Source organism: Pelophylax lessonae (assembly GCF_965119305.1).
Source record: "Pelophylax lessonae genome assembly, chromosome: 1".
Classification (NCBI taxonomy): Eukaryota; Metazoa; Chordata; class Amphibia; order Anura; family Ranidae; genus Pelophylax; species Pelophylax lessonae.
In genome coordinates this window covers 615,262,714-615,289,976 of record NC_138768.1, presented here as the reverse complement: position 1 = coordinate 615,289,976, position 27,263 = coordinate 615,262,714, and the positions used below count along the sequence as shown (strand labels likewise).

The 27,263-nt window shown below is 44.6% G+C and overlaps 1 protein-coding gene across 1 annotated transcript in view; it reads right to left on the bottom strand.

Moving 5' to 3' along the window:
* Positions 1-27,263, bottom strand: part of CFI (complement factor I) — a gene marked incomplete at its 5' end in the record, with an annotated part of 70,958 nt that overhangs the window by 32,764 nt on the left and 10,931 nt on the right. Inside the window, 4 exons of the mRNA XM_082243586.1 lie at positions 598-708; positions 8,321-8,502; positions 13,944-14,106; positions 26,795-27,047. Of these exons, the coding sequence (XP_082099712.1) occupies positions 598-708; positions 8,321-8,502; positions 13,944-14,106; positions 26,795-27,047 (709 nt within the window). The remainder of the gene's footprint in view (positions 1-597; positions 709-8,320; positions 8,503-13,943; positions 14,107-26,794; positions 27,048-27,263) is intronic.

Here is a 27,263-nt window from a genome sequence, read left to right as displayed (position 1 = left end):
TAGGGGGTAAAACCTTTTGGGGCTGAAGTGGTTAAACTATAAATAAAGACAACATTTATTTTTTGTTTTAGATAGAGTGGAGAAGAATTAGAACACCTGTCAGGTTTGTATTGATGCCTAGTTCCCTGTTTGGGAGATTCACCTTCTCTTAATTTCAGGGACTGAATGATTGAAAGTGACTGAATCACCGAAATTGAGAGAAAATCCGAAATTTTGAGTGGTCAACAGAAAATGAATAGACACCAATGGGATCCAATGGGAATGGGAACCAATGGGTTTTCCAATGGGAACACTAATTCTGGTCACCCTGGTGACTATTAGAGATTTCCCTAACTTTGGAGGGATTTCCTCTTACTCCTGTTGGGGCTATGAGACAGGAAATGAAGGGAAATCTCCCCAATGGGATACTGACAGAGGCTATAATACTCCTTTGCTCTATCCTAACAGAAAAAAAAAAAAACCCTCAGTTTTACTTTAATCATAATTTACAAACTACATCCACATTCTCTGCTCCACGCTTGATATTTTGATTTGCTCTTTATATATAAAGTTATATATTTTGTATATGTTTTGTTTTACTTCTAAATGTGTACTTACTTGAACAGCACAGTTCATCACTGAGATCTCCACAGTCATCATCCCCATTACAGGCATGATCGGAAGGAATGCATTTCCCATTTACACATGTGAATTCATCATCTGTACAATCTGAAATATAATACAATGAATTCTTTATTTCTGCATCTTAATAAAGTAAACTTGTGAAACATTGCAAAAACTTTCAGAACACTCAAAAAACAAGAAGCTTTTTTTTTTTCCTATGTATTTATATTGTAGAGTGTTAGCGGGTGGAAACAGGTTAATTTTGCTAGAGTCATTAGCATTGGAAGCTTACCCTAAACTAATATTTTAGTCCTAAGGACTGTGCACTGGTCAAAATCATTTGGTGGAGGGGGGATTATGGTGAGTTGTTTTTCAGCGGTTGGGCTTGGCCCATTAGTTCCAGTGAAGATAACTCTTAAAGCGTCAGCATAACAAGACATTTTGGACAATTTCATGCTCCAATATTTTTGGGAACAGTTTGGGGATGGCCCCTTCCTGTTCCAACATGACTGCGCTCCAGTGCACAAAGCAAGGTCCATAAAGACATGGATGAGGGAGTTTAGGGTGGAGGAACTTGGCTGGCCTGCACAGAATCCTGACCCCTACCTGATAGAACACCTTTGGGATCAATTAGAGCGGAGACTGTGAGCCAGGCCTTCTCGTCCAACATCAGTGCCTGACCTCACAAATGCGCTTCTAGAAGAATGGTCAAATATTCCGATATACACACTCCTAAACCTTGTGGACAGCCTTCCCAGAAGAGTTGAAGCTCTTATAGCTGCAAAGGGTGGGCCAACTCAATATTGAACCCTACAGACTAAGACTGGGATGCCATTAAAGTTCATGTGTGTGTGTAAAGGCAGGCGTCCTAATACTTTTGACACTATAGTGTGTGTGCTTTTATATATTTATATATATATATATATATACACATACACAGTATCTCACAAAAGTGAGTGCACCCCTCTCATTTTTGTAAATATTTTATAATCTCTTTTAATGTGACAACACTGAAGAAATTACACTTTGCTACAATATAAAGTAGTGAGTGTACAGCTTGTATAACAGTGTAAATTTGCTGTCTCCTAAAATAACTCAACATACAGCCATTAATGTCTAAACCACTGGCAACAAAAGTGAGTACACCCCTAAGTCAAAATGTCCAATTTGGGCCCAAAGTGTCAATATTTTGTGTGGCCACCATTATTTTCCAGCACTGCCTTAACCTTCTTGGGTATGGAGTTCACCAGAGTTTCACAGGTTGCCACTGGAGTCCTCTTCCACTCCTCCGTGATGACATCACAGAGCTGGTGGATGTTAGAGACCTTGCGCTCCTCCACTTTCCGTTTGAGGATAGCCCCACAGATTTCTGATTTTTCTGTTTACTTTTTTGCCTTAGCAGGCGGGGGCCATAGCAGCTGCTTATATTTACATTCATTTTAGAATCACATTTCAATTATTTTCAATTATCTTTTTATATATCACAGATTTTATTTATAGTAGCATTTGATATTTAATATATTTATTTGCTTCCTGGCTAGGTTGATTATCTATCTTCTTTACATGCCCTACAGATGCTCAATAAGGTTTAGGTCTGGAGACATGCTTGGCCAGTCCATCACCTTTACCACCTGAGCGGGTTGTTTTACAAGGTGATTGTTTACAATCCCTTTAGGTGATTGCCCTTGCCCTTTCCCTAACCTGTTACTCTGTCAGTTTGCTCTCTCCACCAATCATCATGTCCCCTGTAAGTACACAAGCACTGTAGCACAGCTAACTGGTTCTTTGTGTTGTTTCTCTCACTCTCAGCCTGAGTGCTGCTATACAGGAACTGCAAGAGGCGGATAACAGGTCAAGTTTAGGTACTACGTAGGGGTACGTCGGTTGCGCGCCTGCAGCTAGGGCGGTGAGCGTGCGCATCGGCTTCCCCGCCCCTGCTCATCAGCGGGGACTCCGATGCAGCGGGCAGGTGGCTCAGACTGCCGCCTGACACCCGTGATCGATCCCCGCTGAGAGAGAAGAACGGTCAGCTGTTGTAAACACAGCCGACCATTCTTCTCCCTGGAATGATCACAGAGCCCCTGTGATCCTTCTATAGAGAATCACAGGTCTCTATGGTCATTCCACAAGCCACGCCCCCCCTAACCGTTAGAAATACGCCTCTAGGTACACATTTAACCCTTTGATCACCCACACTGTTAACCCCTTCTCTGCCAGTGGCATTATTACAGTAACAGTGCATATTTTTAGCACTGATTACTGTAGTAATTTCACTGGTCCCCCCAAAAGTGTCAAAAATGTGAGTCAGGGGTCCGATCTGTCCGCCGCAATGTCGCAGTCCCGCAAAAAAAATCGCAGATTCCTGCCATTACTAGTAAAAAAAAAAAAAACAAAACAATAAAAATGACATTATTCTTTCCTGTAGTTAGTAGACGCAATAACTTTTGTGCAAACCAATCAAAATACGCTTTTTGTGTTTTTTTTAACCAAAAATATGTAGCAGAAAACAAATTGGTCTAAAATGTTAAAAAATTTTGATTTTTACATTTTTTTTTTTGGGGGGGGGGGGGGGAATGTTATATAGCAGAAAGTGAAAAATATTGTTTTTTTTTTTCTTCAGAATTGTCGCACTTTTTTGTTTATAGCACAAAAAATAAAAATCGCACAGGTGATCAAATACCACCAAAAGAGAGCTCTATTTGTGGAAAAAAAAAGGACATCAATTTTATTTGGGTACAGCGTTGCACGACCGCGCAATTGTCCGTTAAAGTAATGCAGTGCCAAATCGCATAATATGGCCTGGTCATTAAGGGGGAAAATCTTCCTGTCCAGAAGTAGTTAAACAAAAGCATTTAAAGATTTTTTTATGAAAACATGGCTGCATTAATTTGTGTCTTAATATCTGCCTGAAGTCCGGCTTTAGGTTAGTATTGAATAATGACTCAACAAAACATTACTGATCACTGGCATTTAGAAACCATAGTCTGTTAGCGCTAGTTGTACCTTTTTACCCTGTTAATAAAGTTTACCAAAGGAAACTTCCTGTGATCCTGTGGCAAGATTGCTAATTTCTCCTGAATTAAAAGCAGAGTTGCAACCTTCATATATGCTGTGCCTACGTGTACTACAGTAGGATGGGATAATGTTTCAGGCAGCGTGGCTATTAGCATTATAACAGTGGATTCACAAGCCTATAGCTGATCAGTTAGCACCTGATCACACCAAGTCCTGCCCACTAGGCTTGGCTACTGATTCACTGATTTGAACCAGTGAATCAACTCACTACAGAGTTTGAATGAATTAAATTATGAAAGTGAATCTGATTCAATTCATTGTCAAAGATTCTCCTCTTTCAGGATGAGTAAAAAACAGCAGCCTCAGCTCATGATTTGTAAAATGAGCTATAACATGATTAGCTTGTGAGCCAGCAAGACTCTAAGGCCCCTTTCACACAGACGGACCGTTCAGATCCGCCTGTCAGTTTTTTTGGCGGATCTGAACGGTCCCCCCATGCATTCCTATGGGGCATAGGATGGCAGCGGAGACATGTCCGCTTACATCCGATCCATCAAATCTGGACGGATGGAAACCCTATTTTCCATCCATCCATCCAGCGGATCGGATCGGATAGGATCGGATGAGAACGGACCGACGGTCCGTTCCCATCCGATTTCCCCCATAGAGATGCATGGGGAACTGACAGCTGTGTCTCCACACACAGCGCGGAGACACAGCTGTCCTCCTGCTGCTCAGCGGGGGATCGGCAGCTAGATCCCCGCTGAGAAAAACGGAATCCATCCGACGGACGGATAGTGTGAAAGGGGCCTAAAAGTCTCTGAATAAATCACAAAGCACACAATATTCTGTTTTGTATTATGAGCTGTTTGTGTGTGAGGCACAGGCCCGTCGCGTCAAGGCAGGCAAAACAAGCAATTGCTTGGGGCCCCGAGCTGGCCTGGGGCCCCAAGACCCAAGACACAGACTGACATTATCCCAAAAACCCAAAACACAAACGCCGCAGCCACACGCCGCGCCTCACACACACAGGCTGACCTCACACACAGGCGGCGGGCGGGCCCACAGCGGAGGTGCTGCATGACGTCACACGGTGCCGGCTCGCTAGGGGTAGAGTGCGAGCATCTGCGCAGTGCGCACCAGCCCCGCCCCAGCCTAGGCGGCCTAAAGCGCGCGCGGGAGTGGCGCCACCCCACCAGGCCTGCGAACTTTGCCAGAGAGAGACACACCACGAGTCATCACATCACATTCTCCTCACACACGTGGACCAGACCAGGCCAGCGACAGGTATCCCAAAAACCCAAAACACAAACGCCGCAGCCACACGCCGCGCCTCACACACACAGGCCGACCTCACACACAGGCGGCGGGCGGGCCCACAGCGGAGGTGCTGCATGACATCACGCGGCGCCGGCTCGCTAGGGGTAGAGTGCGAGCATCTGCGCAGTGCGCACCAGCCCCGCCCCAGCCTAGGCGGCCTAAAGCGCACGCGGGAGTGGCGCCACCCCACCAGGCCTGCGAACTTTGCCAGAGAGAGACACACCACGAGTCATCACATCACATTCTCCTCACACACGTGGACCAGACCAGGCCAGCGACAGGTATGATCACACTGACAGTCTGTCACTCCATTTTTTTGTGCACTGTACTCGTTTTTTATTTATATAAAGTGTGGGTGAACTTAAACTGTATGGCTATGCTGTGGTTCCTGTAGGCTTTGCGTGTGTGCGGGGGGGGGGCTCCATGTCCATTTTGCTTGGGGCCCCCAAATTCCTTCAAACGGCCCTGGTGAGGCAGGCAGCAGAAAAAACTGTCTTTGAATGACTCAGAATCACAGAGAGCACACAAGATTCTGTTTTGTATCATGAACTGTATGTGAGCCAGAGTGACTGTGAGTCTGTGAATGACTCAGAGTCTCAGAGAGCAAACAAGAATTAGGATTCTGTTCTGTAAAAGGAACTGTGTGTGTGAGGCAGGCAAAAGTTTTTGTTTACTTGTGCATCACATAGTAACTGGCTTAAAGACTTGTTTAGATTGCAATAAGGCAGCCTTGAAAGGTAATTTATGTACTCCTGTCATTTTAGAGGATTTTATTGATGAAACCTTAGTCCATGGCCTCATTCACACTGGCAGGGTCAAACCTGAGTTTATATGCATTATGAGTACTGTTTCCCTAAATGCAGTTTTTCTCTGTGGAAAAAGAATTGGGTTCATCCTGGATCCAGTGGCTAATCCTTATTTAAAGCAGAAATACCTAAATGCATGGAAAAGTTATATGGAAAGCATAAGAGAGTTGTTTATACTTCTCAGATAGCTTTTCTAAATGCAGGAGAACTTAATTACAGAAGTGGAAGTGTAAATGTAGTTTAGGCTGGCCATACCCACATTGATTTTTTCATTAAGTCTGCAGGTTGGCCAAAAAAACCTTAATGTTTACATTCCTACGTCCTGGCAGTCGTTAAGTGCTTCCAGCATTGCAGGCGCGAACACACTTCCTGATTCCAAAGAAGTGCGTTTTCGGTGTTCTTTCTTCCATACAGTAATACCTAGTCACACATATCCATGTGTATTCTCACACTGCTGTAACCCCCTTTCCATATCATGCTCTGGAGTGGACTACGGCAAAATGGAAACTGAGCCATCTTCTTTGAAGACAACTAAAAAGTAGTGATAAGCTTAGGTTCAGTCCAAATCTAAGTTCTGACAAAATTGGAAAGCATCTGTCACTGCAGGGCCAGTGAGCTGTAGGTGGGGTATTCCCTGTCCTGCAGCTACACACCAACAAAGGGGCCGGGATGCTTGTGACAACACATGAACAAATTAGGTCAATGATGTCACAGGCATTCCAGCCCTTTTCGTATATCAGCTGCAGGGCAGGGAAACCCCTGCCCACAGTTAATTGACCCCAGCACTGATAGTTGCTTTTGGGGTTCAGACGGACCTAGAGTTGAACCCATCTGATCCCTACAAAAGAGATTATCACTTTAGTTGCCCTTAAAGAAGAAAGTTCAGTGGCCATTTTGTGGTAGCCCATGTCCTAAAAATAAGCCATGATGTAGGAATGTAAACACTAGAAGTATTTGCAGCCAGGCTTCATTGGTGACAGAAAAGGCCTACAGGGATGGCATTTGCATTAAACAATATTGCAAATGTCACAGTGTATTTTAAATCGCTGGATCCCCTTGTCTGCATGGGCTAGTTTATGTAAATGATGAATTTAGCCTCTAATGCAGAACTCTGGCATAAGAAAATGTCATCTAAATACATTTGTCATGTTTATGCTTCTTGAATCTTTGTGTTCTTTGTATTCCCCAGATCTGTGCAGTAATACAATGTGAAACTTTACCTCTGTTCAGGATCTTCCTCTAATAAAGGCTGGTCCCTGCTGATCTTTCCTTGTGCAGGGTCACTGGTCTAGTCTACACCCCCCTCCTGTAATTTGCTGCAGTAATCGGTGGAGCCTGCTGGGCTCCTCCCACAGCTTTGCTCTCTACACAGGCTATACACAGCACAGTGATGATGTCACTGCTACTTTTAAAGGTAATATCTAAGTTTGCAAAGGCATACAGAGTGGATTTTTACCAGGAGTATCCAAACATTCTAAACCACGGGCCAGTATACTGTCCGTCAGTTTTTAAGGGGTTTGGACTGTGACCTGTGTGAGTAGAAAATGCCCTGGCATCTATGGGACTAAACAATGCCCTATCAGTGGTAAAAATGGTGGTGGGGGGGATTGGGAATATTGCCCTATTGTTGATATTGTGAAAAGAAATAGTGCCCCATCATTAGTGTCAGTGGTAAGAATAAGTCTCATCATTGGTGTCAGTGGCAGGAATAGTGCCCTATCATTGATATCAGTGGAAAGAATAGTCCCCATCAATAGTATCAGTGGAAAGAATAGTGTGCCATCATTATTGACATAGGTGCGAATAGTGCCCCATCGTTGGTGTCAGTAAGAGGACTAGTGCCCCATCATTGGTGTAAGTGGAAAGAATAGTGCCCCCATCATTGGTGTAAGTGGAAAGAATAGTGCCCCCATCAATAGTATCAGTAAAAAGAATAGTGCCCCGTTATTGGTGTCAGTAGTAAGAATAGTGCCCCATCATTGGTGTCAGAAGGAGGAATTGTGCCCCATTGTTAGTGTCAATGGAAATAATAGTGCCCCATCATTAGTGTCAGTGGAAAGAATAGTGCCCCTTCATTGGTGTCAGTGGAAAGAGTAGTGCCCCATCATTGGTGTCAGTGGAAAGAATAGTGCCCCATCAATAGTATCAGTGGAAAGAATAGTCCTCCATCATTGGTGGCAGTGGTAGGAATATTGCCCCATCATTGGTGTCGGTGGGAGGATGAGGGCCCTATTGTTGGTATCAGTGACAGGAATTATGGCCCATTTTTGGTGTCAGTGGGAGGAATAATGCCTTGTATCAGTGGGAGGAACAGTACCCCAAGGGTCAGATAAAGGCAAGCAAAGGGCCACATCTGTCCCCCAGGCCGCAGTTTGGAGTCCACTAATTTATACCTATTATGGCTACTGAGGGACATAATAAAATTCAAAGTTATTGTGTCTGGATTTCAACTTTACGTTTCTGCTTGGTTACATAATATTTAATATATTTTCTTCTACGACTAAAGTTACCCAGATGAAATGAGCAGCAGACAACAGAAGTTACGCCTAAGTAATTAATTATACAGAGATACAAACCCCTTTTGTCTTTATAACAATTGACTGCCGCCCACAAGTTTTCACTGACTGTGTCTTTCTTCATTACACACTCAGCCATGGAGGTTTCTGTCCCTCTGCAGGTTACACGAAGACATTCAGAATTTTGATCTTGTTGTATATCTTCTTTGAAACTGATCTTAAGATGTTCTGACAATGCACCTCTAGGAAAAAAAATACATTAGGGAAAGAGTTGTATTAATATGTTGTCACTAGTGAAAACATTCAAAGAATATCTACTGGTTTACTTTCAGTCATGGTTACTTAGAACACTAGATCAGAGATGTCTACTGTAGAATTCTGTCAGCTTAAATAATATTTCAAGGCAAATCTTTTTGTATATGATAGCATGTGGAAGGTTTAGAACCTCTGCCAGGTTTTAATTGCAGAGACAGGTACAGTACCGGGTTTGGAGTGTCCATACTGGACACTCCTTTCTTAGTGCACTTACTTCCTCCCAGGCCATTGACAGTTGCATGAGTAGCTGAGGAATTTTGTAGTAGGGATGGGTGAAGTCAAACGAGGAACCGAGAGACTAGTTTCCCATCTGGACTGTGTGTTGATTGACAGCGAACAGCAGTAGGCAGATCCATAACCGCTATTCAGTCCAATAGCAGCTTTCAAATCACTGCTTTCCACTATTAATCCAAATTAAGGAAGATCTGATGTGGAACTAGTGTATGAGTTGCCCATCAGGCTCTGTCAACCCAGTGACAGTGATTGCCATATATGGGTAATACCATCACCAATATTGCCAGCCCTTTGTTAACATTCCCCAGCTGACAGCTGAATGGGGCTGGGAACAGAGCATTGTGCAGGAAGGGTCAGAATGTCAGCTTAGGGCTGAATCTTCAAAATGGCTTTAATTCTTTAAGAACCTGTCTCTGCCATAGCGTCAGGTTTTTAAAGTGGCGGTAGTTATAACTACATGAATTATTCGCTTGTCGGGAATGTCAACGAAACTTGTGCAATAGCTTGCCTAAATTAGGCACAAGTAGTTCTAAAAGAAACTACTGCCATAAAAGTGTCATAAAAATACTTTATTCAGTTCCCCCGAGTTGTTTGGACTGAACAAATCAGTCCGTACTCATGGAAATAGACCCAGATGGCTAATTGAAAGGAGGGTCACTGCGGCTAAAGCTGAGCTGCAGCTCATATATTTTGGACATATAATGAATGGAAATGCTCTGGACAGGACTGTAGTTTGGGGAAGAAGGTTTTGTTAGAAATTCTGTATATAGCTCTAAAGAACGGACCACATGGGTTTTGCTGCATAACTGCAGACAGGAAACATTATTACAAAGGAAAGATACAGTTTAATCATAGCTGCAGCTACAAACTTATAAACACTGCAATCTACTGGTTGATGTAGTTGTTCTCACACCGTGACCGGGATTCAATCCCGAGACCTGGTGTTCCTAGGACGGTTCCCTATTGCCTGTGCCACTGGGGAACTTCCTTAGAGTAACACCCTTGTTTTTCTACTCCTTGAGTTTGAATGCTGACTCCACCCTGTGTCCTGCTGTTGGCTGTCATCTAATCCAGTGATCCTATAAATTATAATTTCCCCTTCCTGTCTTCACCCTAGTTTAGGTCTCTTTCCCTGGGTGTTGGTGCTAGACTTGGATTTCGTTGATTGCTGTTGCTGACTCTGCCTGTTCCCGACCTTGCCTTTTGGACTATTCCTTTTGTATTTTCGCAGATCTTGGTTCGCTGACTTCTCTCTCTACTAACAGTGAGTGCTTTTTGTTGTTTCTTGATATAGTCTGTGTGGACTTTCTATTGAGGTCCCATATTTCTGGCTGTAGGATCTCAACCGCCTTTCCACCTGATACTGGGATAAGAAGACTACCAGTCAGGAAACCGGAGGGACGGTTAGAGTCTCCTAACAGACCTGACAGTTGTTGTATTCCAACAGGTTTGGACAGGTCCACCCCCTTCAAGGTTCTGCTTCTATTTCACATGATACTTTACTGCTACTGAGGGACAGGCCATTTATAGACACCTTTGTTACCAAGGTAGCCGTGCCACTGGCATGACTTGTGGCCCTCGCTGTGTCCTCACAGTAGATCAACAATGGGATGTGGTAGATGAGTCAGGATGCCATTGGGGGTATGGCTGTGAAGCACAGGCACATAGTATATCTCAATTAGCAGAAGACACTCCTAAGCTCCTAAATAAATGGTAATCAAAAAAATGAAGCCTCTTCTAAGACTTCTCTAATCCTCAACTCCGGCTTCAGGGCTCCATTCCTCCACACACAACTCTGCAAAGTTCTGGAGCTGCACATCAATTCCAAAGAGTGAAATCAAGTCTATTGTTCAGCACATACACTCCACTCTAACATGTTTCACCCAATGTTTATGCTTGTATTTAGAGACTCCTAAGTACATGCATAAATTGTACAGACCTGTCATATGAAACAATATCCAGTTCATAGATTTCCCCATATTTGGCAAAACGGCTGTAGCATCCCCCCTCGACCCGCAGGAGCATTGTGGTGACCCTCAGAGACAGGATGGGCTGACATTTCACGTCAGGGGTAATGTGACACGTGAACAGATGGGTGCCAGTCACTTTAACCACTTGACCTCCAGAAGATTTACCCCCCTTCATGACCAGGCTACTTTTTGCAATACGGCACTGCATTACTTTAACTGACAAAAGTGCTGTCTCACAATGCTGTACTCAAATAAAATGTATGTCCTTTTTTCCAACAAATAGAGCTTTCTTTTTGTGGTATTTGTGCATCACTGCATTTTTTTTCATTAACAAATTATTAAAAATAAACAATATTTTTTACTTTCTGCTATAAAACATATCCAATAAAAAAAATGAAAAAAATCCAATTTCTTTAAAAATTTAGGCCAATATGTATTCTGCTACATGTTAATGGTAAAAAATCCCAATAAGCAGATATTGATTGCTTTAGGTCAGTGATGGGGAGCCTTGGCACCCCAGATGTTTTAGAACTACATTTCCCATGATGCTCATGCACTCTGTAGTGTAGTTGAGCATCATGGGAAATGTAGTTCCAAAACATCTGGCGTGACAAGGTTCGCCATCACTGCTTTAGGTGAACATTAGAGCGTCTACAAACTATGGAATATATTTATGGAATTTTTTTTAAAATACTATTAATGGTGGCGATCAGTGACTTATAGCGGGACTGTGATATTGTGGCGGACAATCAGACACTAACTGACACTTTGCGGGAACCAGTGACACTAATACAGTGATCATTGATAAAAATACTGCCACTGTACTAATGACACTGGCTGGGAAGATGTTTAACATCTAGGGCAATCAAAGGGTTAACTGTGTGCCTAGCCAGTGTTTTTGTTTACTATATGTGCTGCTTTTACTGGGGGAAGGGATGTATTCGAGTCACCACTTTGCAAGAACACAAAATCTATTCCTTCCACCCCTGTCAGAATGGCGATCTGCCTTGTTTACATAGGCAGATCATCATTCTGTGTTGTTTACTGACGATCGGCGGGTGCTGGAGGACATCGAGTGCCTGTCACCAGCAGATCGGCTTCTCTTGTGAAGAATCACAGCAGAAGCAGCCCACCAGTGGCGCACGTGTGCCCCCGCAGGCAGAATTGCAGAACTATTTTTATATACGTGATCCTGAGCACAGCTGCCACCCTGTAGCAGTAAAACTGCTATAGGTTGGTCGGCAAGTGGTTAAGGTACAAAACAAAGAGGGAGTTTGTTGCTCATACCACAAAAACTCCAGAGCGAGAGAGATAGGGAGTTCTTAACACCCATTACTGGCCTGCAGACTCAACAGCACTCAAAAATAGACACCGCTACAGAAAAAGAACCTTTAACCACTTGCCGACCGCCGCACGACTATCTACGTCGGCGGTCAGCCCCTCACAGGCAAACTAACGTAGGGCTACGTTGTTTGCTTGTGAGGGTCTAGGGAGCGAGCGCGCGCCCCCCGGGGCGCGCTCCCGCTCCCGCGTGGTCACGGACCCCCCCGCGCGTGTGACCAGCGGACCCGATGTCCGCCGGTCACTCGGCGATCGGCGGGGGAGAGGGAGAATGTCAGGCAGCTTGTGTAAACAAACTGCCTGTCATTCTCCTCGCTGCAAAGACACTGATAAAACGGATCTGGTATGTAGATCCGTTGATCAGTGTCCTTACAGCTAGAGCCACAGCCAATCACAGTAGAAACCACGCCCCTAGGGACACACACAGCCCCTCCCTTCCAAATAAAGTTAACCCCTTCACTACCAGTGTATTTTTACAGTAACAGTGCATATGTATAGCACTGATTACTGTAGAAATGTCACTGGTAACCCCAAAAGTGTCAAAAATGTCAGTCAAGGGTCCGATCTGTCCGCCGCAATGTCGCAGTACCGCAAAAAAAATCGCAGATCGCCGCCATTACGCGTTAAAAAAAAAAACAACAAAAATGACAAAAATCTTTCCCTTTGTTAGTAAACGCGATAACTTTTGCGCAAACCAATCAAAATACGCTTTTTGCGATTTTTTTTACCAAACATAGGTAGCATAAAATAAATTGGCCGAAAATTTTTAAAAATTTTGATTTTTACATTTTTTTTGGGGGGAATTTCATATAAAAAAATGTGAAAAATATTGCTATTTTTGCAAAATTGACGCTCTTTTTTTGTTTATAGCGCGTGATCAAAAAATCGCACAGGTGATCAAATACCACCAAAAGAAAGCTCTGTTTGTGGGAAAAAAAGGACGTCAAATTCGTTTAGGTACAGCGTCGCACGACCGCGCAATTGTGCGTTAAATTCACGCAGTGCCGAATCGCAAAATACCCCCTGGTCGGAATGGGGGTAAAATCTTCCGGGGCTTAAGTGGTTAAGCTTAACCCAGAGATCTGTACCTTCTTAGTAACAGCTGTCTCCATTAGCAACCACAACTTTCCAGTAGCAGCAGAGGTACTCTGAATGAGCCCATCTTGACACTTTCCCAGGCTCTCCATAAGTTCCACACCCAGGCAGGACCTCATGTGTCAGAGTGACTTCAAGAATCACAGAGCCTCAAGAACATGTATAGGCCTTAGGCTTCAGGCCTTATCACTCAGCTGCTCCACATACAACCCCCCCCCCCCCCCCCAGGCCAAAACCTTGGAACAATCACTTGGCCCTTTCTCAAATATTTTTACTCCTTCCTGCATGCAGCAGTGGCTATAAACCTTCTACTGGTTGGCCAGGGGAAGCATGAATATTCATAATTCAGTTTAACTGTAGTTTTTCATACTAATACCAGAGGTACCAGTGACATCTACAGGCAGAAGGGAGAAACCACAGCTTCACTAAATTTAGGGGAAAACTAAAATAAACACATTGACTATAAATCAGATAGGTTGTCTACGACCCAGCAGAATTCAATTTGACCAGTAGCCCCTGTGTAAGACAAGGTGGTTAAACTACCAAATGCATTTTATTGTCACTGAGCCATTTAGCCCTGTTCAGTGTTTGGCAAGACCCAGCCCACATGTGCCTAATAGCGATATATGATGAGAAGGTCGTTTACCCATGAAACAGTAAAAAAATACCAGGTGGAGAAAATAAAATACAAAATACATAATTAGTAAAATTAAACTGTTGTGACTTACAGGGGAAATCCAAGTTGCTTGCAGGCTACATTGGCTTCTGTGATTGTCCAGCTGGATGGACACACAAGGTTTTCCTTTGGGCTACCAGGTAATTTTATTATCACAGTGCCGTTATTTTTCACAAAATTGCCATTTCTTTTCTTCACCAATATTTCAAATTTTCCTAAATTGTAAAAACAAAAGTAATGGTATGACATCCTGGGGTCAGAACAGTGATTGTGTCCTTTAATGTAATGTGCAACATTTACAGTTAGGTTAAGAAAAATCCTGCAGATAGCCCAGAGGTTTAAAACCGGGCCCAATTGGCTTGGACAAGACAACATTTTTTTCTAATCCCCAAAGGCAAATGAATACTCCTTGGATTTGAAATTCATGAAATCTGCATTAACCAGTTCTTGCAAAACACTATACAGCATTTTCAAAGATTTTATAGCAAAAAATCAGTTTTCTTCCGCAGAGATTAAACTTCTATCCATCAGGCCAAAAGGTTCTCCCCATATCTTTTGTGCTGACTTAAGTTAGTACAGTAAAACCTTGGATTGCGAGCATAATTCGTTCAGGAAACATGCTTGTAATCCAAAGCACTCTTATATCAAAGCAAATTTTCCCATAAGAAATAATGGAAACTCAGATGATTCGTTCCACAACCAGCTATTCATAAGTCTTTCAGTTTATAGTCTATATACAAAGATTATAGCAATGTGATAGGTTTTGTCATCACAAAATGTCCATCCACAAATGGCAGCCTCCACAAGGGGATTAAATGCAAAATCCAGCAGGAGCTACAGAGTATAAAAGAGAAGAGAGGAGCCTCTAAGTGTAGCAGTATGGGGACATTTAATGAAGGTACAACATTTAGCAACTCACATGGTTGATGATTAAAGAGGCACATCTAAGTATGCAGGCATCCGGGGTAAAGCTGTCCACATAGACCATCTTCTGAACCACTGGCTCACACCAATGTCAGTCTGCAATTGTGATTGGGAAGACTACCCTGCAGTAGAGTGAACTAAAAGTGAGACTTTGAATAGCTCGTGGAGCGCAGCGTGGAAGGGTGTGATGAAGATGGCAGTGCAGAGGATGGTCTATGTGGACAGCTTTATCCTGGATGCCTGCATACTTAGATGTGCCTCTTTTAATCATCAACCATGTGAGCTGCTCAGTGGCGTACCAATAGGGGGGGTGGGGGGGGGGCGGTCCGCCCCGGGTGCCACACATTAGGGGGGTGTCAGTGTGTCACGGAAGACCAGGGTGACACCCGGGGCCGGCCGCCAGACTGCTTCCACCGCGGAGGAGGAGGAACTGTTTAAAGCAGAGAGGATGTGATAGACCCACTGTCACTCCCGAGCCCTGAATACACAGCGATCGGCGCTGCCGCAGTTTACTGTGCTGGTAAATGAGAAGGCGATTGGTTGCTAGGACCGCCTATCAACCAATCACCTGCTCATTAACCAGCATAGTAACTTCTGCAGTTCCCGCCGAGGCGCCTATCGCTGTGTATTCAGGGCTCGGGAGTGACAGTGAGTCTCTCACATCCTCTCTGCTTTAAACAGTTCCTCCTCCTCCGCTCTCCTCCTAAAAAGGTAGGGGGGGGGGCTTTGTATTGTAAAGGGGTTATTTTGAGGGGGGGGCGGGGGGGCTTTGTATTGTAAAGGGGTTATTTTGAGGGGGGGGTGACTTTGTATTGTATAGGGGTTGTATGGGGGGGGGCTTTGTATTGTATAGGGGTTGTATGGGGGGGGGGCTTTGTATTGTATAGGGGTTCTATGGGGGGGCTTTGTATTGTATAGGGGTTCTATGGGGGGGGGCTTTGTATTGTATAGGGGTTGTATGGGGGGGGCTTTGTATTGTATAGGGGTTCTATGGGGGGATTTATTGTAGAGGGGTTCTATTGGTAGGGGCTTTGTATTGTAAAGGGGTTATATTGGGGGGCTGTGTAATGTAAAGGGTTGTATGGGGGATGGGGCTGTGTAATGTAAAGGGTTCCAATGGGGGGCTGTGTAATGTAAAGGGGTCCAGGGGTAAGGGGGCAGTGTAATGTAAAGGGGTCCAGGGGTAAGGGGGCAGTGTAATGTAAAGGGGTCCAGTGGTACGGGGGCTGTGTAATGTAAAGGGGTCCAGGGGTACAGGGGCTGTGTAATGTAAAGGGGTCCAGGGGTACAGGGGCTGTGTAATGTAAAGGGGTCCAGGGGTACGGGGGCTGTGTAATGTAAAGGGGTCCAGGGGTACAGGGGCTGTGTAATGTAAAGGGGTCCAGGGGTACAGGGGCTGTGTAATGTAAAGGGGTCCAGGGGTAAGGGGGCTGTGTAATGTAAAGGGGTCCAGAGGTGCAGGGGCTGTGTAATGTAAAGGGGTACAGGGGCTGTGTAATGTAAAGGGGTCCAGGGGTAAGGGGGCTGTGTAATGTAAAGGGGTCCAGGGGTACAGGGGCTGTGTAATGTAAAGGGGTCCAGGGGTACGGGGGCTGTGTAATGTAAAGGGGTCCATGGGTACAGGGGCTGTGTAATGTAAAGGGGTCCAGGGGTACAGGGGCTGTGTAATGTAAAGGGGTCCAGGGGTACAGGGGCTGTGTAATGTAAAGGGGTCCAGGGGTAAGGGTTCTGTGTAATGTAAAAGGGGGTCTCCATACATTTTACACATGACACGTCAATGTTCGTCGCCTGGGGGGGGGGTGCCAGATATAGGATCCGCCCCGGGTGCCAAATGCTCTAGGTACGCCACTGGAGCTGCTAAATATTGAACCTTCATTAAATGTAACTATATTGCTACACTTAGAGGTGCCTCTCTTCTCTTTTATACCCAGTTACATAGTTACATAGTTACATAGTAGGTGAGGTTGAATAAAGACAATAGTCCATCCAGTCCAACCTGTGTAGGTGTGTGTGACTGTAATCCTCTAACATAGCCCTTAATGTTCTGATCCATGAGATATAAGTCTAAGAGTCTTTTGAAAGTCACCATACTACCCGCAGAAACCACCTCTTGTGGTAGACAATTCCACAATCTTGTAGCCCTAACAGTAAAGAACCCTCCTCGTTGCCTGAGGTTAAAACGCTTCTCCTCTAATCGCATTGTATGTCCTCGAGTCCTCATGCAATTCCTTCGAATGAACAGCTTTTTTTCTAAGCTGAGATCCCCATTAAGATATTTATAAATTGCTATCATGTCCCCTCTCAGACGTCTCTTCTCCAGGGAAAATAAATCGAGCGATTGCAGCCGCTCTTCATGGTTAAGGTCCTCCAACCCCCTAATCAGTTTAGTTGCCCTTCTCTGGACTCTCTCCAGCTCCAACACATCCCTCCTGAGGACTGGCGACCAGAACTGGACAGAATACTCCAGATGCGGTCGGACCAGAGTTTTATAAAGTGGAAGGATTATAGTTTTATCTCTGGAATACATCCCTTTCTTTATGCATGCTAATATTCTGTTGGCTTTGGAAGCTGCCGCTTGACATTGCATGCTGTTGTCTAATCTATCATCAACCAAGACTCCCAGATCCTTCTCCATTTTTGATTCCCCCAAGGGTTCCCCTCCTAACGTGTATTGTGTTTTTATGTTTTTAGTCCCCAAGTGCAAAACCTTAAACTTCTCCACGTTAAACCTCATTTGCCAGGTCGTTGCCCACTCCGTAATTTTGTCCAGGTCATTCTGTAGGATATCTGCTTCATGCTGTGCAGTTATTGCCCTGCCTAATTTTGTGTCATCAGCAAAAACTGATAACGCACTACTGATCCCGTCCTCAATGCTGTTTATGAATAAATTGAACAAGGTTGGTCCCAGGACTGAGCCCTGGGGCACCCCGCTTACTACCTCAGACCAGTCTGAGTATGCGCTGTTTATTACCACCCTTTGGACACGGCCTTTTAGCCAGTTCCGTATCCAAGAGCAAACCCTGCTGTCGATACCTGCAGACCTTATTTTATAAATTAAGCGCTTGTGGGGAACTGTATCAAACGCCTTAGCGAAATCCAAGTACACCACATCCACTGGTTTGCCCCTATCTAGCTCACAGCTCACCTCCTCGTAGAATGCTAAGAGATTGGTTTGACAAGAACGCCCATTTGTAAACCCGTGCTGGTTACTGCTGATGATGTTGTTGTCTTTAGCATATTCTACGCTATTTGTCCCTTATCATCCCCTCCAAAAGTTTACATATTATTGATGTCAAGCTGACAGGCCTATAATTTCCCGGGATATGCCTCTGGCCCTTTTTGAATATCGGAATCACGTTAGCCTTCCCCCAATCCCCTGGTACATCTCCTGTCCTAATACTGTCAGCAAAGATCAGGAACAGTGGTCTGGATATAACCTTACTGAGTTCCTTGAGTACTCTCGGATGTACGCCATCCGGGCCTGGTGATTTGTTTGTGTTAAGTTTATCCAGTCTTTCCCTGATTTCACCCTCTGTTAGCCATAGTGTCAAGTCCTGTGTATTACTACTAACCATACAGTCATGGTCAGTGTACCCCTCCTTTTCCTGTGTAAAGACTGACGAGAAAAAAGCATTCAGCACGGTTGCTTTTTCAGTGTCCTCTGTAACCACCCTCCCATCATCGTTAATTATGTGTGCAATATGCTCTGCCCTAGTTTTTTTGCTGTTGATATATTTAAAGAATTTCTTTGTTTTTTTTTTACTATCCTCCGCTATTTGTCTCTCAAAGTTGATTTTAGCCATCTTGATTTCTTGTTTACTTTTCTTATTTGCCTCCTTGTATTGCTGGAAGGCCGATACTGTGCCCTCTGATTTATATTTCTCGAAGGCCAATTTTTTTCCCCTAATAAGATTTTTAACGCTACGGTTTAGCCAGCCAGGTTTGGCTTTGTCTCTTCTAAATTTATTTCCCATAGGAATGCACTGCAAGATGCATTTGCTTAACCACTTGCCTACAGTGCACTTTCACCCCCTTCCTGCCCAGACCGATTTTCAGCTTTCAGCGCTCTCACGATTTGACTGAGAATTACTCAGTCATGCAACACTGTACCCATACAAAAATTGTGTCCTTTTTTTCACACAAATAGAGCTTTCTTTTGATGGTATTTGATCAATACTGGGTTTTTTATTTTTTGTGCTATAAATAAAAAAAGACTGAAAATATCGTGAAAAAACACATTTTTCTTTGTTTCTGTCATAAAATTTTGCAAATTAGTCATTTTTCTTCACAAATTTTGGCCAAAATTTATACTGCTACTTATCTTTGGTAAAAATAACCCAAGTAAGTGTATATTATTTGGTCTTTGTGAAAGTTATAGAGTCCACAAGTTATGGTGCGAATCATTGAAAATTGATCACACTTGATCACACCTGATGTACTGAAGGCCTATCTCATTTCTTGAGACACTAAAAAGTCAGGAAAGTACAAATACCCCCCAAATGACCCCTTTTTGGAAAGTAGACATTCTAAGGTATTTAATAAGGGGCATGGTGAGTTTTTTGAAGTTGTAATTTTTTCCCACAATGCTTTGCAAAATGAAGATTTTTTTTTTTTTTTTTACAAATTGCCGTATTAACAGGTTATTTCTCTCACACAGCACATGTATACTTGCAACTACACCCCAAAACACATTCTACTACTCCTCCTGAGTATGGCGATACCACATGTGTGAGACTTTTTCACAGCCTGGCCACATACAGAGGCCTAACATCCAAGTAGCCCCGTCCGGCATTCTAGGAGCACAAATTACACATATAATTTCCTGACAACCTATTGCACTTTTGAAGGCCCTGGAGCACCAGGACAATGGAAACCCCCATAAAATGACCCCATTTTGGAAAGCAAACAGCCCAACGTATAATTTTTGAGGCATAAAGAGTCTTTTGAATATGTCATTTTTTTCCACAAGTTTTTGGAAAATGTGGAAAGAAAATGAAAACACATTTTTTTTACACAAAGCTGTCCATTTATGCAATATTTCTAACACATAGCATGTACATAGCAAAAATTGCACCCCAAAATACATTCTGCTATTCCTCCTGAGTATGGCGATACCACATGTGTAACACGTTTTCACAGCCTAGCCACATACATAGGCCTAAAATCCAAGTAGCGCTTTACACAAAGTTGTCCATTTATCCACTTTAAGACTGGGCCTATTTTTGACACTTGGTGTTTACAAGCTAAAATCATTTTTTTTGCTAGAAAACTACTTGGAACCCCCAAACATTATATTTTTTTTTTAGCAGAGACCCTAGAGAATAAAATGGAGATCGTTGCAATATTTTTTATCACACCATATTTGCGCAGCAGTCTTCCAAATGCGATTTTTTTGAAAAAAATTCACTTTTTTTAACTAAAAAATAAGAAAACAGTAAATTTAGCACAATTTTTTTCCATAATGTGAAAGATAATGTTACGCCGAATAATTAGATACCCAACATGTCATGCTTCAAAATTGCGCATGCTCACAGAATGGCGCCAAACATTGGTACTTAAAAATCCCCATAGGCAACATTTTAACAATTTTCTGCAGGTTACTAGCTTAGAGTTACAGAGGAGGTCTAGGGCTCAAATTATTGCTCTCACTCTAACGATCGCGGCGATACCTCACATGTATGGTTTGAACACCGTTTACATATGTGGGCGGGACTTGCGTATGCGTTTGCTTCTGCGCGTGAGCTAACGGGGACAGGGCGCTTTAATTTTTTATTTTTTCCTATTTATTTTATTTATAATTTTTTTATTTTTACACAGTTTAAAAAAAAATGTTTTGATCATTTTTATTCCTATTACAAGGAATGTAAACATCCCTTGTAATAGAAATAGGCATGACAGGTCCTCTTTATTGTGAGATCTGGGGTCAAAAAGACCTCACACCTCACAACTACACTAAAAAAGAAAAAAAAAAAAAAAATTGTTGAAAGAGGAAAAAAAAAAAGAAAAAAAAAAGTGGCCCTTTAAACCGGTTGCTAGGCAACGTCTTTTGACGTAGCTCCGGTCCTCCAAGACCATAGAGTCGAGTGAGGGCCATCTTGCCCTCACTCGACTTCCTGTCTCTGAGGATCCGGGACCGGATAGTTTTCCCCGCTGCCGGCGGGTCCGGTAAGCTGGGAAAACGTCTGGGACGCGGCAGGAGGGGGGGGGGGCACCTCTTCCCCTGCACTGTAAGGGTAATTCCGTGGCGAATGCGCCACTGGAACCACCCTTATCTGAAAGCCGACCGCCCGCCGTTTCAAAAAATACCGGGGTTATGGGGGCTATCTGCTGCCATAACCCCAGTATTTAGCTTTTAATGGCCGACGCATATAGTCGTTAGGCGGGCAGTAAGTGATTGCATGTATGTGGCAAACAGGTGACGATGACTGATGGGGTGACAGGTGACGATGACTGATGGGGTGACAGGTGACGATGACTGATGGGGTGACAGGTGACGATGACTGATGGGGTGACAGGTGACGGTGACTGATGGGGTGACAGGTGATGATGATTGATGAGGTGACAGGTGACGATGATTGATGAGGTGACAAGTGACGATGATTGATGGGGTGACAGATGACAATCACTGACGGGGTGACATGTGACGATGATTGATGGGGTGACAAGTGACGATCGCTGATGGGGTGTCAAGTGACGATGATTGATAGGGTGACAGGTGACGATGACTGATGGGGTGACAGGTGACGATGACTGATGGGGTGACAGGTGACGGTGATTGATGGGGTGACAGGTGACGGGGGATGGTCACTGATGGGTGACAGGTGACGGGCGATGGTGCACGGCGGTACTGATGGCAGTCTCTGGTGACAGGTGAACTTTAGGCTACGTTCACATGTGAGCGTAGCGAACGCGGGCAGAATCACTGCGATTCTGCCCGCGATCCAGAAATCATTGCAAATGGCGGGACGCCTGTGCGTTGCCCGTGATTTGCAATAGCACCCCAAACGCTGTGCGATGTTGCTGCGATTTCCGCCTGCCGAATCGAGGTAACATCACGCAAACAACGCAGGACGCCCCAAAGAAACTCTTGTACCTTTTTTGGGCGTCATGCGATGTTTGCGCGATGTTACCGTGATTCGGCAGGCGGAAATGGCGGCAACATCGCACAGCGTTTGGGGTGCTATTGCAAAAAACGGGCAACGCACAGGCGTCCCGCAATTTGCAATGATTTCCGGATCGCGGGCAGAATCGCGGGGATTCTGCCCGCGATCGCTGCGCTCACATGTGAACGTTATGGGTGTCAATTTCTGGGCACTGATGAGGTGACTGTTGGGTGACAGGTGACATTGGGGGGGGGGGGGCTGAGGACTGTGTGGGGACCTTTATTTGTGTGATTTTAGTGTGATTTTTACTTTTACAGGTACACAGAGCAGTAACTCACTATTTCTAGCTCTGCTCTCCTCATACTGGAAACTGTATGAGGAGAGGAGAGCTAGTAACAGTGAGTTACTGCTCTGTGTTTACATTTTGTGATCGGCTGTGAATGGATTCACAGCCGATCACATAGTAAACAGTCACTGTCAGTGACTGTTTACTACTGCCGGTGACAGCTGTGTTCCTACGGAACACAGTGCCACCGACATGACCGCGCTGCGCGCTCCCGATCGCGCATGCGCGGTCTTCTGCCGGCATCTACTGTTGTGATCGGCTATGTCATTGCAACATAGCCGATCACGTGGGAAACAGCCATGCCTATTGGCTGTTTCCCCCCTGCCGGTGACCGGCTGTGTCCCGGGGACACGCCGACACCGGCAGTGCACGGCGGCGCGCCCGCGATCGCGCGCCTGCCCTGCATTTCCTGCGGACGTCATATGACGTCCACCCAGGATAATAGCCGCACCGTCCCGCCGTCATATGACGGTGGGCGGGCGGTAAGTGGTTAATATGTTCCTAAAGCATTCCCATTTTTCCTCTGTGGTCAGGGATCCCAGGGTTTGGTCCCAGTTTACCCTTTCCATCAATGAGTACAATTTTGGAAAGTTTGCCCTTCTGAAGTTTAGGGTTCTTATGTTCCCCACTTGCCTTGTTATATTGTTATTTATACTAAATGTGATCATCCTGTGATCGCTAGAGCCCAGGTTGTCCTGGACTCCTACCTCCGAGATTATGTCTGGGTCATTAGTGATCAATAGATCCAGGACTGCGTTTTCTCTGGTAGGGGAATCCATCAACTGTGACATGTACCGTATATACTCGAGTATAAGCCGAGTTTTTCAGCACATTTTTTTGTCCTGAAAACGTCCCCCTCGGCTTATACTCGAGTCAAGAAAAAAAAAAAAAGTTCCCGGCCGCTCCGACGTGCTTGAGTTTTAAAAATGGCGCCACCCGGCGCATACATGTCATTGCGCACGCGCCGCCGCCGCTCGGGAGAGGCCGGGAATAGCCGAAAGTATACGAGCGGCGGCGGCTCGTGCGCAATGACGTGTCGGAGCCGGGAGGCGCCATTTTTAAAATGAAGGCGCCTCTGGAACAGGTAAGGGAAACTGCTGCACTACCTGCCATTCTGCAGGGCTGCGGGTATACTACAAGGGATGCAGTGCTGCGGGCATGGTCCACCTGTACCATGCCCACAGAACTGCATCTCCTGTAGTATGCCCACAACCCCGGATCCTCTTGTACCATGCCAGTCACCCTGCATTATCCTGCACCATGCCAGTCACCCTGCATTCTCCTGCACCATGCCAGTACCCTGCATTCTCTTGCACCATGCCAGTCACCCTGCATTCTACTGTACCATGCCAGTACCCTGCATTCTCCTGCACCATGCCAGTACCCTGCATTCTCCTGTACCATGCCAGTACCCTGCATTCTCCTGCACCATGCCAGTACCCTGCATTCTCCTGTACCCTGCCAGCCACCCTGCATTCTCCTGCACCATGCCAGCCACCCTGCATTCTCCTGCACCATGCCAGCTACCCTGCATTCTCCTGTACCATGCCAGTACCCTGCATTCTCCTGCACCATGCCAGTACCCTGCATTCTCCTGTACCCTGCCAGCCACCCTGCATTCTCCTGCACCATGCCAGCCACCCTGCATTCTCCTACACCATGCCAGTCACCCTGCATTCTCTTGTACCATGCCAGTACCCTGCATTCTCCTGTACCATGCCCGCCGCCCTGCATTCTCCTGCACCATGCCCGCCGCCCTGCATTCTCACCCTAGGCTTATACTCGAGTCAATCATTTTTCCCATCTTTTTGTGGTAAAAGTAGGGGCCTCGGCTTATACTCGGGTCGGCTTATACTCGAGTATATACGGTAGTTGTCCTGTAAGGTTTCCGTGAATAGACGGGCCTTCTGTGTAGTCCCCTCTTCCCAGTCAATGTCGGGATAATTGAAGTCCCCCAATATGATGACTGATCCCAGTTTTGACACTTTACCCATTAGTGCTAAAAATTCCAGCTCTACCTCCTCCCCTTGGTTAGGTGGCCTATAGCAAACCCCCACAACTACTTTTCCCTTATCTTCTTCCCTATCGAGTTCAACCCAAACAGATTCTAAATCCATCCTCATCCCATCCGTAATGTCACTCCTTTCTATCACCTTTATATTGTTCTTGACATAGAGACATACCCCTCCCCCTCTTTTTCCTACCCTGTCTTTCCGGTACACCGAATACCCTTGGATATTGGCCAGCCAGTCATGTGAGGGGTCGAACCAAGTTTCTGTTATTCCCACAAGGTCTATGTCCTCCTCATGTACTAACATTTCCAACTCATCCATTTTATTAGCTAGACTCCTGGCATTAGCATATACCCCTCTTAGTTTTACGGAAGTTAAACGTGATTGGCGGTTATGTTTATTTCTGTTTGGTCTGCGGTTTTCCCGCACAGACCCGCGACATGACAGTTGTGACATGACGCTATTTGTATATCAAGACATCGCTTGTATATCAAGTCAAAATTTATTTTAAAAATTTGCTTGTCTTGCAAAGCGCTCTCAAACCAAGTTACTCTCAAACCAAGGTTTTACTGTATATGCATTGGCCTTGAAAATCAATAGCATGTGCAACCCTTGTTGCAAATATCAAAGCTAGCCCCTGTACGGGCTAAACTTTTGCATGTTATCTTTTTGTAATGAAAGGAAAAGGAATATTTTATATGCCCCTTTTCCTCATGGGAGAAATGGCAGGGGAACAGCTTGAGGTTTTAGTTAGAATTTAGGCGGGATAGTCTGTCAGGAATTTACCTCAGGGAAAGAGCGGGATCCTGCCTGGAGATAGTTTCAGGAGGTGGGATTTGGAGTATCCTGACAGGTGATAGGTTAGTTGTAAGGAAAATTCTAGAAGGTATTAGGAGTCTATAAAAGGGCAGTGCGGTCTCTGAGGGGCTCATTCACCTCAGAGAAATCCTATTGTTTGTCTCCCCACCCCCCCCCTCCCCTTATGTCGCGGCTGTTTGTTATGTGGTAAGGTAAGTCACCTTTGCAGCTATGCAAAGGGGGACCAGTGTTATTAGATTTGGGAGTTGTTTTTAGGCTCCTTTCACACTTGTGCAACCTGTCATGCAACTTTGGACATCAGAGTTGCACGACATGTCGTTTGCCATGTTTTCCAATGATACCCATTCATATATGCGCAACTTAGAGTTGCAGCAACTTCAAAGTAGTTCCTGCACTAATTTGGCCCGATTTTAATGCGTTTTGAGGTCCAAAGACATAGACATTGCTTCAAGTCCAGTCAAAATCGCATCAAAATCGTGTCAAAATCGCTGTAAAATCGGGGCAAAATCACGGTAAAATCGCGCTACTTTCAAGTCGCACAAGTGTGAAAGGGGCCTTAATGATAAATAGAATTTTATATTTATTGATGCAGCCTGAGCTTTTTATGGCTAAGCTGTCTGAGGATGTGTTGATAATTATTTGAGTCTTTATTATTTATTTATGCTTAAACCAATAATAAACGGCCGCGGCCAATTTTTAATCCAATATTTTGGGTCAGAGTTTTTATTATAGTATAAGTCTTTGTAGAGTGATAAGACAGATCCGGCCTATTATCCCATAACCACATCAATACTACTGAAACAGAAAATTAACCACTTTAGCCTTGTGGCTTCACAGCCGGTTCCCTACTGCGTATGGCCCGGTGGTGGTGGGGGGTGGGGGAGGAGGGGGCCAAACTTCTGACGGACCATGCTAAGGCGAGGTCTGAAGGAATTAGGGACAGGTACCTTTTGGGTGGAACTCCGCTTTACCAAAATTACAGTCACACTGACTACACAGTGTGGCAACTAAATTTTCCTATCAAAAACACACACTAACATTTAGCGCCCATTCAGACTGGCGCGACACAACTTGCTGGGGCGACCTGTGCACCTCGACCTCGGCGCGACTTGCAGGGACTTCATATAATTGAAGTCAATGCAAGTCGCCTCCAGGTCGCCCCAAAGTAGTACAGGACCCTTTCTCTAAGTCGGAGCGACTTGTGTCGCTCCTATTAGAACGGGTCCTGTACTATTCAATGGCGAGCGACCGACTGCGACTTGTCAGGCGACCAAGTCGCCTGACAAGTCGCGCTAGAGTGAATGGACCCTTACCTAACTATCCTAGCACCTGTCTAGGAGAGTGCTACACAGATATACAGTACATAGCTCGCTTTAACATGTATGATAATGAAACCCTTCATGTATAATAAAGCAACAAGAGTTGCTGGCCAGGCACCTTGCAATCTGCATGTGGAATCTCTTTTAGATCTACAAAAAACTATGTAGTAGAAGTCCTACCTAAACTATTTACTCAATAGCTATCTAATAAAGTAGGCTGTCATATCCAAAAATTGTTGGTAGATGTAAAGAATATTTTAGGATTAGATTACAAGGTGTATGGATAACTTTGCTGTGGCATCAGCTGAGAGTACAATGCTTTACTGCTATATCTGTTTAAGAAAAGCCTCTTTAAAAGATATGTTTGAGATCATACTTACCTTTACATGGAGAATCAGATGTAAATCTGTAGGCAGAATTAGTACATTCAGCACTCTTTAACTGACAGTAAGTGAGGAAGGACCTCTGTAATTCTGTGCACACACCCATGGTTTTGTTCTTAGGACATTGGTAAGGAGGCTTACAGATACACTTGCCATCCACACACCTCTTCCAAGGATCACAGAACACTTTTTGGCATGAGTTAAAGGTGTGCTTCTCAGCCAAACATTCTTCTTGTGTATATCCTTCATCCTGTCAATAAAAATGAAAAGGTTATGCATCAATGATTTACTTCCTTCCTTTTGCTATGAACATCATTTTCATCCTGAACTTCTGTACCCCGAGGGGCAGCTGCCCTTGTTCTTTACCATGTTAGGTGCAAACAACAGTACAATTACAAGGCAGATCAATCAGCTCAATGAAATTGAAAAGGGTCAGTTGGACCCTTTAGTTCACCTCTTACTTGCA